Raw genomic sequence first — 12497 nt, forward strand, 5'->3', positions numbered from 1 at the left:
AAACATTACCTATAAGTTTTTCGTAATGTTTCCTACAGTGGCGGAGCCAAATAGGGGGGAGGGGGGACTGACCCGAATGCTAGTTTTTCGGGCATGACTCTTAGGCTAGAAATTCGGGCAAATCTCGCCCTTTCTCGGACGTAAACATGGCTCGGCCACTGGTTTCCTATTTTAGTTTCCAGATAAAGCTAGACTTTAATAAAGTTAAATGTTTCGTTTAAATCATATTTTGTGTATAGTTTAAACTGAAATTTTGTAAGTATTAACCTATGACAGTACTTACTGTTGGAAAGTAATTAAGTACTTCTTCAACGCCTTACCAAGAGTGGCTCAATTAGATGATGAGTGGGGACCCTTGGACCTTAGTGGATTGGGGCTCCTGCATTATTTCGTGGATGGGTGCCACCTTAGGGATTGGGACCTGTGGACTTGGTCTGAGGTTGTTCGTTGCTTTTATTATATTCTTTCCTGTACTTTTGTTGTGAGAGTTTGGGGTCCGTGGTCTCGGTTCCACCAGTCCCTATGGTAGTTGAACCAATGGTGGGTGTTTGTTGGGTTTTTATACTAAGAACTTAGGAATAAGGCTACCCGCCCATTTTCGATCCCAGCCCCTTTTTCACCTAATTATTTAAAAAACACGACACCGGCAACGACCTCCTAAATAATTTTTTATTTGTTTATTTCACAGGATGAACAGATTGGGTTCCTGGTGGTACTCTTCATGTTTATAGTAGTGGGTAATTCTATAGTACTAGCTGCCATTGCTTTGTCTAAAGAACGACGAAGATCTCGAATGAATTATTTCATAATGCATCTGGCTGTTGCAGGTAGGTACAATTTTCATCAATTTTGTGCCATCAGTGCCGGTGGAACTTTATTTCTACAAATCATCTTTTATACAGGTAAAATTTTTCTAGCAAAGTTGGGAGGAATTCCGAGCTATGATGCTTACTCTATTAAGCTTAATAGGCTTATTGATATACTTCCTCAAAGGAAAATTTCATAAGCTGTTACCAATGTATTGCCAATATGTTATTTTGGATTTCAAGTTTCGTTGTACGGATTGGATCGTTAGTACTTTGTTTTTTGTGTTTTTTTATTAACAAAAATTACAGTATGAAATTCATACTGTATATAGGTAGTAATAGTTGTATTTAATATGATCGCGAGTTTTCCCAAACACTCAAAATTTAAAATCTATACCTACTCAACGAGGATAGATGCAGATAAGAACATCCACCAAAACAAAGCACGGGTTTTGATTTGGTCAATACTACGAAGGCTATCCATTATAATCATGACTTGCAGCAAAAGAATGTTTTTGTGTACAACCAGATGCAAATGAGTATTGTCCACCCGTTCGATATCGCACTATGGTTAATTATCTGTTACAAAGGTTTGACTAGCTCTATTGACATTGTTCTTAAATCTCCCTTTATTATCAGTTTCTTTCAATAAAGCCAAGGCTATCAACATTGCTAATTATTGATAATTTAATGATAGCTTATTAACTTTATAATAAATGTTTGTATTTGGTTTCCGCCTCTCAGGAAAGGTATAATCATCAGCAATTATATGATGATGTCCAGGCGAAGCTAATACAATGTTGATAATTAGAAACAAATTATAAAGTCCATAATATTTGGAAAACACAATTTTTAGAAATTGATATTTTATTTTGAAATCTAGCTATAAATTAGTGGACACACCGCATTGTCTGCTCAATTGCGTTTTCCCAAACCTTCACTACACTCAATAGATCAAAGAACCATTGCTACCCAAGGAATACAATGCAACCATTACGTTACGTATCACATGGATTATTATAATTAGCCGTTCCTCATCTCTTTAAATTTATATCCAGTGTTTGATCCGATATGCGAACTATTACAACATCAAAGTGCATTTCGTTGAAATGTTGAAATTGAAAATATCTAAATTAAATACACCCTGTCTTTCATGAAATATTTCCAACATGTAGGATAAAAATTAATGATCCGAGGCTCCGATTTGGATCTAAACCAGCATTAATTAATTTGTCATTGTTAGTGAAGACCTATGAATTGACTAAGTCTTTTATTGAACTAATGATAAAAACAGTAGGTATTTATATAAAGCTACAAGTATCTTATTATTCTCAACTGAAAATGAAAGTAATTATAGCTACTAGTAATAGTCGAAGTAATGGAGTAAAGAGGAGTTTGGCGTTAGATTGTTCCATTATTCGTGCTTGGTTATTGTTACAATTAGTGCATTGATACATGTCAGATTCATTTACATATGTTGCATTTCGGGTTTTGAAAACATATTTGTAAATGATCTAAATAATAGAGATGAATGGGATTCGTAGACCACGCCTTATTTATCCTGGAGAGTAACGTTCCAATTTCTGCCCTCGATCGCGCTAATGCAGCAAAACAAAGTCGTGCAGTGTGCAATGGAAAATGTTAGCCTATAGACCGAGGCATTAGCAACTCTTCTTCGAATTTCCAAGTGCCGAAGGATCTTTGGCGATCACGTCTACTATTATAAATATTTCTATTATACTGTGCTCCTCGATGAACTTTTGGCATTTGCAACTCTTCTTAGATTTCCAACTGTCGATGGATCTTTAACAATCACATTTAAATATAAGAACTATGCTCCTTTAACGCCCAGTGGGACCTCTAAGTAATCTGTTCAAGTGACAGTGATTGATGCATGTCGATTAGGAATGTTACAGAAGACTCGTGACATGAACTAGTTGAATGTCCATCATTTCTTCCTGTTGCCATACTTATAACCTCATTATACTAGTTGGACACATGTCAAGTGTCTTTCAGTAAGTACTTCGTACGGAAACGTCCAGTCTTTAGTTAAGATAAGAAACAATAACATTAGATGAAATAAAATTAGATGAGATAGGGTAAGATAAGATAAGATAAGATAGGATAAAATGTCAAGTGTCTTTCAGCAAGTGCCTCGTAAGGAAACGTCTTTAGATGGATAGATACAATAAAATTAGATAAAACGAAATTAGATAAGATAAGATAAGATTAGAAAAGAAAAGAAAAGATAAGATAAGATAAGATAAGATAAGATTAGAAAAGATAAGATAAGATAAGATAAGATAAGATAAGATAAGATAAGATAAGATAAGATAAGATAAGATTGATTGAAACATAAAACGTGATTTGAAAGAAATAACAAAATTTAAAGAAACATGTAAATATTATTGTTAAACAAAACATTTTTAACGTCAATGAATGTAATAATACAATATGTATCTTTTTCTGACATCTGATGAATATAAAATCCACTTCCTAATGACATAAAATACGGAAGTTTGTCCTTGATTATCTGAAAAATAGTGGCTATGATCTAAAGATGTCGAGTTGAAATGGAGGGATAGCTTCCACTTATTCGCTTTCACATAATTGTACACTACATGTCAATACCTCTTTCAATTAGCCGATTCAGATTGAACTGCAGAAAAATGGCACTTCCATCGTATTTCTTTGTCTCCAGGATCATTAGTATGTCATTTAAATTCCGCGGTAGATGACAGGAAAGATCAGAGAAGCATTGCTACCCAGGAATACAGTGCTACCATTAGGTCATGTATTATATGAAATACATTAGCCGATCCTTGTCTCTGTTAATTTATATATCTCTGTTTTGATCCGATCAACCCGTAACATTTGACAAGCGAAAAATGCAACAAAACACCATACACCATAGCCTCTCCGGATATATTACTTGCTCTCTGGATATATTACATGCCTCTCTGGATATATTACATTCCCTCCGGATATATTACTTGCCCTCCGGATATATTACATGCCTCTTCGGATATCAGGATATATTACATGCCTCTCCGGATATATTACATGCCCTCCGGATATATTACTTGCCCTCCGGATATATTACATGCCCTCCAGATATATTACTTGTACTTGCCTGCCCTCCGGATATACACATACAGTTGTTAATGTACTAAGAGAAGTGTTCAAGAAGAGCTAGTTTCGAAACTAGTTAGGAAACACAATCATCTAATTGATGGAATCGATGAAATCAACCGGAACGCAATAGTAGACTTTAGACTAAAACAATAAAATATATAGAATAAATAGACTCAACACAATCTATTACGATTGCAAAGACGAAAGCAAATATAACCATTAAACATATTAAAACATTAGTACAACTTCAATCAAAACCAAAACCACCAGGGTTTACTCACAATCGTCATATTTATATTGTTAACTCAGGACCCCCTTTTAGAGAGTCCCCGCAGATAAAAATGTTTTTCGATTTGCCATCTTGGCATGCCTTACGGAGAATGTCCATAGACTATACTGTTTATTTCACATATTTCTAGACAATACAGCCTCCCTCCCAGGAGTGCCCGTAACATAACGTATATTTTAAGAGGTGTATTGGTGCCTGTCAACTCGACACAACTTTAGGAGAGTTCACATATAGTTATGACTGTAAAACATATATTGGTTGTGGCACTACTTTATATATGTTTTTATTGTGTTTTATTTTATACTTGCAGATCTTTTGAACGGTCCATTGAATGTATTGATAGATCTAATATCTAAGATCACTATATACTGGTATGCAGGAGATGTTTTATGTCGATTTATTCAATTTACTAGAGTAAGTGTACGGTTTTTATTACCACTTCAAGATTCCATGAATTCTAACTATATTGGTAAATTATGACAGTCGACTTATTCCTTATTTTATGCGACTGAATTTTCCTTATTAAGACACATATTCCAATGTCCAATGTCTAATCGCATGCCTATGAGATCTGCTTGCGTCTTCGGAATCAGTTTTTACATTCTTGCTATTACTTGTTTTTATTCTACTCTGTAAATGATAATGCGAGAATGATATAAAATGATTCCTGCAACAAAAGTTTGGTTATATATCAAATGCTGTCAACGTCGACAATAAACGACTGCTTCTGTTGTGAGACATGATCATGATCCAATTTACATAAGGTATCAATCACATGACACGTGCCCTGCAAGACCTATAACCCTACGAATTACAAAATTGTCCAAGAAGCTTATTAGGTACCTCTTAAGCTACTTAGAGATACTAAGTTACTAAGAGATACTTTATTTATACGGCTTACAGAAGTAGGAAGGTAAACAAGATATATGGATATACTAATTCTGAATTTATTACATACTACGCTTCAAAACACACACAGGTAACGTTATCAAGAATCATTTCATCAAAACGTAGTATGTAATAAAGTCAGAAGTAGTATATCTATATATCTTGTATTCTTAATAAAGGATACTTGTTTTAAACCAGAATACGTTTCCATGTTCCATTTATTTCATGTTCATTTCAGGCGGCAGTAATCTATGCTTCCACCTTTATGTTGGTGGCTCTTAGTATTGACAGATTAGATGCAGTGGCAAGACCAATGAACTTTTCTGGAAGTTGTAAGTGTGCTCAGATTATGCAATTGTAATCCAGAAAATTGCCCAGTGACCTTTCACAGATCTAGGGGAGGGGTGATGATCCAATGGCCCACCCCTTTAACACATGAGTCATGAGATATCAGTGCACTTATGTTACACCCTGTCATAACCGTTGACTCAACGAGTTGCTGCCAGCAAGGACATTTTGCAAATGGTTTTGACTATGTCACTTCGTAATTTACTTGCATTGAAACGATCAGATTTGTACAATATATGATGTAAGATCAATGTTGTATTATGCTGTCTACATTACATTGGTATTCAGATATAGAATAATCTAATGTCATAGCTCAATTAAGGATTATACTTATTAGTTTTCCAGTACATATGTAACCCCGCACATCATATCAGGTATTAAGTTGCACTACCCAGTAATGAGCTGGCAGTGAAGTATTAAAAAGGGACTCAAATCTGGATATTAAATTGACTTTATCTTCTGATCGGAGAAAGCTATTGTGATGAAATTGGTATCAAAATGTAGCTGATGATGGCAGGAATCCAAATATACTAATAGCTTTACATACACCTAATGCTACTTAATACCTGGTTTGATGTGCGGAGTCACATATTCTTTTCAAATATAAGTCTAATGTGTTTATCGTATGGTATATATGGGCTGTAATACATGTTAGTCTGATTAAGTAAAACCTTTCCAGGGCTTCGAGCAAAGGCATTGATTGGAACAGCATGGGCATCATCTCTGTTGTTCGCGACACCACAATTATTTTTGTTTCATGAAAAGATACATCTTGGTGGTCCACATTGTTTTATAGACCTGTCAGAACCATGGCAGTGGCAGGTAAGAATATTTCCAAGGATGACATAACAATTTCAATGCTTTCTTTGAACGAAACTCGTTAGATTCACATATTTACTGATAATACTAATGCACTGATCGGCGGTATTCTTAGCAGAATTCTTAATAATTAATACATTTCAATGCTTTATCATGTTGGTTTTAAGAAGCATCCTTACTCATTATATGCGGAGAAAGACTAACAAATTAAATTAGACACAAATTTCGTTTTTTTATTTTTTTATTTTGTTCATCTGCATGGTAATCTAACAAATTTTCTACAGCAGCCCCGTTCTACTTCCACAATCGTTTTTTTTAAAAAATTCACAGTTTTTGTAGGACCCATATATTGATACCAATGACAAACTGTGGTCTAGCGAAGCTGTCATATTACTTGACTTTGGGGTTCAATAATGTGTAAAGGTTAATGTTTTTTTTTCTATTTTTAGATCTATATATCGGTTATCGCCCTGATAATATTTGTTATTCCGGCTATCATTATTTGTATTTGTTATGTTGTTATTGTTATGATCATCTGGAGAAGTAGCAGATTATTAAAACCGTCCGATTCACAAAAATCTTTTCGATCATTCAAGTCAAAAGATGAAGGTGAGAAATGTTTTATTTTAGAATATATGAATTAGAAAAACAAATTTAAGGTGAAACTATGTAAAAAATTGTCGAAATTTAAAGGTGGGATCCTGACCACTATAAAATTGATCGACAGCGTGCGACAGCGTGCGACAGCGTGGGAATTACTGGATGATCGCTAATTCTGACAAATCAGGTCTATGACAAGATCTCATTTTGATAGAAGTAGAACAACTGATGACAATTGCGATTTTCAGTCGTCGGACTGCTAAAGTCGACTAAATCCTTCGATTTCTCAGATTCCCCTAGATTCTGTCTTTTGCTCAGCGTTGTTACAAATTCAGGTGCTCATATATTCTATCAATTTCAAGGTTGGCAAGAGTCTCGTTTATCTTAGCGAAATATCGTAGTATTTGGAAAGAAATTTCTATATAAAATGCCCCAAATATAGCTCAAACTAGATTTGTATACATTGGAGTATCAAACCCCGTTTCATTTCATTATTCCAATAAGGCACTGAACAGAAAGATATCAAATTCAATTCACTGCTTCAGAACAGTAGAAAAACTGAACAGATCGGTAGAATACATTTCCTTATATATAGAATATAGGGAATTAGTCAGAGATAAATATGCATTCCATTTCACAAGCCAACTTAGTAAACTACTAAACAGAGAGATATAAGAGTCCATTGCATTCAATGGCTAAGAAAAACATGTTAAAATATATTTCCAAAGCGTTTTAAAAAAGTAAAACGTCTGTGTTTCTCTTAAAAAACATACATGTTCAGACTGTAAGATTAGGAGCAACTGCAACTATCTTGCTTATTGTGGAACCTGCAACAATGACTAGGAGATAATTTAAAGCCGCTACAGATTATCTGTAATCAGACATACTAATCCGAGTATAAGATAAATGCGTAGTGTTGTCTAATTGTTATGCATACACCGCCAGGAAATTATGTCTTAGCTCAGTTATATTTCTAAGAGAGACATCAATCAACATGTCTTTTCTTACCATGAAATGTGTTTTTGTTGGCGGAGGCGGTGTAGTGGTATATGGTTCAAACAGATTCATTTAAAGGAGATCAAAAGCCTAATGTTATGCTAACACGATTCCTAGTTGATTTTACATACAAAATACTCCCTTCTACAAAACTCTACATAGTAAAGTAAGAATGTATTTTGGATAGCACAATTCCTCTAGTATCTTAGTACTCTCGATATTTTTTTGGTATTTATTCTGTGCGTTACTTCACTGTTTGGTTGGGAATGATAACGCGATGGCGAAAAATGCAGAAAACTGTCAAGAAGTGTTCGATGACTAATATAAGATCCATTGTCGAACACACGAAGTAGGCTAATTCTGCTTGCTATTCTGTCAAATACTTCCATCATTGCACCCTGAATGGTATCGTCTATTGTTATTAATTCTATTAGAATTATGGATATAGGACTTTGTACTTCATTTTAATTCATAATTATAAAGAAGAGTAAAGATTTTTCATATTTTTTTAGTATTTAGTAAAGTTATCTCGACAGACTTAAACAAGAACTATAAGTACTACTTAAGAAATGTAACATTATCCCACACACTTCCTTTAACAAAGTGAATTATTGTATTGGTAAACCAAAGACATTCGTCTTTCAAGTTCAAAGCTATTCATTTCAGATTAGCTGGGCTTACTCCATCATCAGCAGATTGTTTCAGATTAACTTTTCAGTGTTACCCGACATCTCATTAATATAACCAGTCTCTTTTCTCTTAAGGTCTTAATTTAGAGCCGATTATTATCTTTAGATGATAGGTTTTGCGGCTTTTTACCTGTATAACCTTTCCTGTATAGCTGTTGCTATTTTTATTGAAATCACTTTTAAAGAGAATGCAATCGTTTGTCATTTAACTTAACACGTTCTTTACACAAACATTATACAGAAGATTAACAATAATACACACATACCCGGAAATGTTATATCTTAGAACTTTAACGACGCAGGGTTTGTGGATCCACATAAAAATAGGGTACGGATAGCGGCAAATGCTGAATATAATTATTCCGAATAGCTCTAAAGGTGTCCCATGTAATCAGTAGGGTGGGGGCGGGGGGAAATAGGATCCACTGCATTTTCAAAGGGAGTTTCCCAACACCACGCATTTATGAACTCAAAAATAAACAAAAATGAAACTAAAACGGGGGATGGGAGAGGACACAACAAGAACAGCCTCAGCCAATAATAGATCATAAATTACATTATATTCTATGTAGAAACAATGCATAGTTTCATTTCGGCAGTGAATACAAATTTTACAACCATTTTTATTTTGTAAGCTTGAAACACTACGATATAAGTTATATTTAATGTTACAGAATGTTTAAATGGTCACAGTAGAAGAGATTCTGGGAAAGAGAGTTGTAGTAGTTCAAGAGGAGTTATACCACAAGCAAAAATCAGAACGATCAAAATGACGTTCCTCATTGTTTTAGGTAAGTCAGTACAGCAAGCAGCTGCCTAGTCAGGATAAGTACGTATCCAAACACAAAACGATATGGCCGATCTTTTGGCAAAAAGTTTCATTATCAAAAAACGTCGTAAATTATTCCTGAAAATATTTCTAAAGTGCATTTCAATGTATGCTATTTATATCTATGTATCTATGTTAATTAAAACGGAGAGTACTAATTGTTAATTAAACAGTTTGACCTAATTTTGGTATTTGGCTTTAAAATGGCTCGATATTATAAGTTGATACCTTTGGATGCTTTGAGTTAAAACTTTCAGATACGTTTAAGGACACATTTCCGTAGAGTTTTATGTTAGATTTCACAAATTTGAGCTCAAAGAATTTTCGGCCTACAAAACAGCGGAAGGCCCATTTAATTCCAATCGTTAAGACCATACCAAGAAGGTACATATGAAATGACACCCATTATCTATAACATTGAGGAATATCAGCCTAAAACACATTATCGATCTGTGGGTCACATACACACTCGATGTAAACATCCTTTATTATTGTAAAATTTCAATAAGTTGAAATATGATTGACTGTAGGCGATTAAGTACATAACATATTCAAATAAGAATCAGTACAACTGTCAGACACGGTAGAAGTTTATCTTCTAGACATCAATAAATTTTACCTTTCAGTTGACACATCGTGTTATAATATTTCAATTGCAAATGAGACATATTATATGGAAAATTGAATAGGTTTTCAGAAGGCGTCAACAAGAAAGACAGTTATATAACTAAAGTTGCTATTGATAAGAGTATTTATGATTAGAGAAACCAGGTGTTATTAACGAGTACACATCTTATTGTCAACTTAATATCAATAATAACCGAGTTTTGCTAAATAAAAAAAGGATTTATCTGACCGATTTTATAATTAAATAACAATATTTCAACTCTTTCAAAAAATTACCTTAATATTTCTTGTCACGTATCGCTGTATTTTCTGAAGCCCTGAAAGTGTTTATAAAGAAGCGTGGTATTGTGGAATGAGTCTAATCTGTCGAAAGATAAATTCTATTATGAAGGGCAAATTGTACTAGACACAGAAAGTGCGAGGTCTTTCGGAGTTCATTTCTGTAGAAGACGTTGTAATTCTTTCCCCATATAAAACTAACAATTTTTAAGCTTTAGAATTCTTAATTGGCTACGTTTCTCATGCATCTCCTTGATCATATTGAATAAATAACACTTTAGAAGATATAAAGTGTGTAATACATACTGCCTCTATAACATGGTTATCATATAATATAAAAGTATATTATGTTATGCCTTTACTTCACAGACCTATTGACGCGATCGATCAAAGTTGATAAAATAAAATGGATAGTTAGATAGATAGATAGATTACTCTTATTATATCATTTCAGTGTTTATTATTTGTTGGAGTCCATATTTTATTTTCAATTTGTGCTCGGTTTATGGGTATGTCGATTGGTCTCTCCCATCAACAATCAAAATCTCTACCTTCATCCAAAGTATGGCACCATTAAACTCGGCAGCCAACCCCATTATCTATGGTATATTTAGTACCAGGATTTGTAGGTATGTTCCTTTTATTTTTTAGCGGCATTTATTGGTTGATCCGATATTGATGTAAGTACACTTACCATGATCAGACGATTTTCCTCGTATTCTGTGATATCAAAGCACCAAAAAAAAATTGCTTAAAAAATATTCATAATAACCAATGGTCAACGTTGTTATACAATATAACTGTATTCTTTACTATGTATGTCTCAGAATTTCTCACATATTATATAGTAGGAAAATTTGATACAGAACAGAGCATTTAATTGGTTGAATATAAAATGACCCAGAACATGAGGTGCATTACAATTCTATCAGATCATGGATGGTACGTTGGGTCACCAATGTTTAAACGAAATATCTATTGCATTTAAATCAGATTGCGTATGAGTTCAATTGAATTACAACACCGTGGTGTTAATAAGAACCAATATGTCAAAAATAGAGATCTGGAATAGGAGATTTGACTGACATTTTTGTGTGGAATTTCATTAACCATGTTTTAATTCTCCAAATATTTCTAAGGGCTTGAAATTATCTCCTGACAATCGATAGTGTAGAATGTTGACAATTTGAATGGGGAATGTGTATAGGACTCATTAAAACCGAGATTATCCTGTCTTTTTTCATTCAAATTATGATGTCGATTTTGGTTTTCCACCAATCAACGGAGGGAATAATCAAATTTTTTTAAAACATTCACCTTGTATCCAACTCTTCATCAAGACTATGACAATGTTATATTTTAAAGTATACTCTGAACTTTCACTGAGATTCCGTGTCGTGTCCTCCCCATTGAAATGGATAAGATTCTACTCTTTCTAAATTGAAAAATATTTCATGTTATTTTTATTTATCATGAAATTTTAATTATGTTCGTAAGGCAATACCAAGAATCATTCTATATCTGTATAGCTTTCAAAAAAGCAATAATTGAAATTGAGTTCTACGCCTTACATTTGTGCGCCTGAGTATACTATACGTACAAAGCAAAAATCTTTAACGTGCACATAATCTACAGTAGCGCACTTGGCTTCAGATTCATCGTTCAATGCGTTTTGCATCATTTGAAAAAAATGTGGAGAGTATCTTTGAAGATTTCAGTCGTGTTTTGATCTATCAAAAATTGACGTTAAAAGCAATCGAATGTGACAATAAACATACGCGTGCTTCAGACCGTGAACACAAGAGATCCCTCGGCAGTTCGACACGCAAAAAAGTAAAAGGAACTCATTTCATAATAGCAGTATTTTGTCATCACTGGCACAATGACCCACTACGTTATGTCAAATTTTTATTCAAACAATCAGGTTATGAATTATACGACCTAGCGAGACAAATTATAACATTTCAATAAGAATCTCGAATCTAATATAATATAACTTGGGGCCCACGATTCCAAAGATGAATTGTTTTTATGACTCTAAGCTGAAACAGAGATCACAATATGTACATATATAGAATCAAATTGGTATTGCCTTTAATTGGAAATGCATCATTATTTGCAATTGCACATATATAAGCGCTGGTCTATTTTTGCATCAACCCCATGGTATATTTTCTGAACTATAATTTAAG

The 12497-nt window shown here is 33.8% G+C and overlaps 1 protein-coding gene across 1 annotated transcript; it reads left to right on the forward strand.

The window, feature by feature from the left end:
- Positions 1-664: 664 nt before the first annotated feature.
- LOTGIDRAFT_139356 (hypothetical protein) lies at positions 665-10956 on the forward strand (the record flags this gene model as incomplete). The annotated part of the gene is made up of 7 exons (XM_009049383.1): positions 665-827; positions 4541-4644; positions 5357-5450; positions 6146-6288; positions 6735-6894; positions 9284-9361; positions 10760-10956. Coding segments are annotated over 7 exons (939 nt in total), but the record flags the coding sequence as incomplete, so codon positions are not given.
- Between the last annotated feature and the right edge of the window lie 1541 nt (positions 10957-12497).

Source organism: Lottia gigantea, assembly GCF_000327385.1.
Source record: "Lottia gigantea unplaced genomic scaffold LOTGIsca_135, whole genome shotgun sequence".
Classification (NCBI taxonomy): Eukaryota; Metazoa; Mollusca; class Gastropoda; family Lottiidae; genus Lottia; species Lottia gigantea.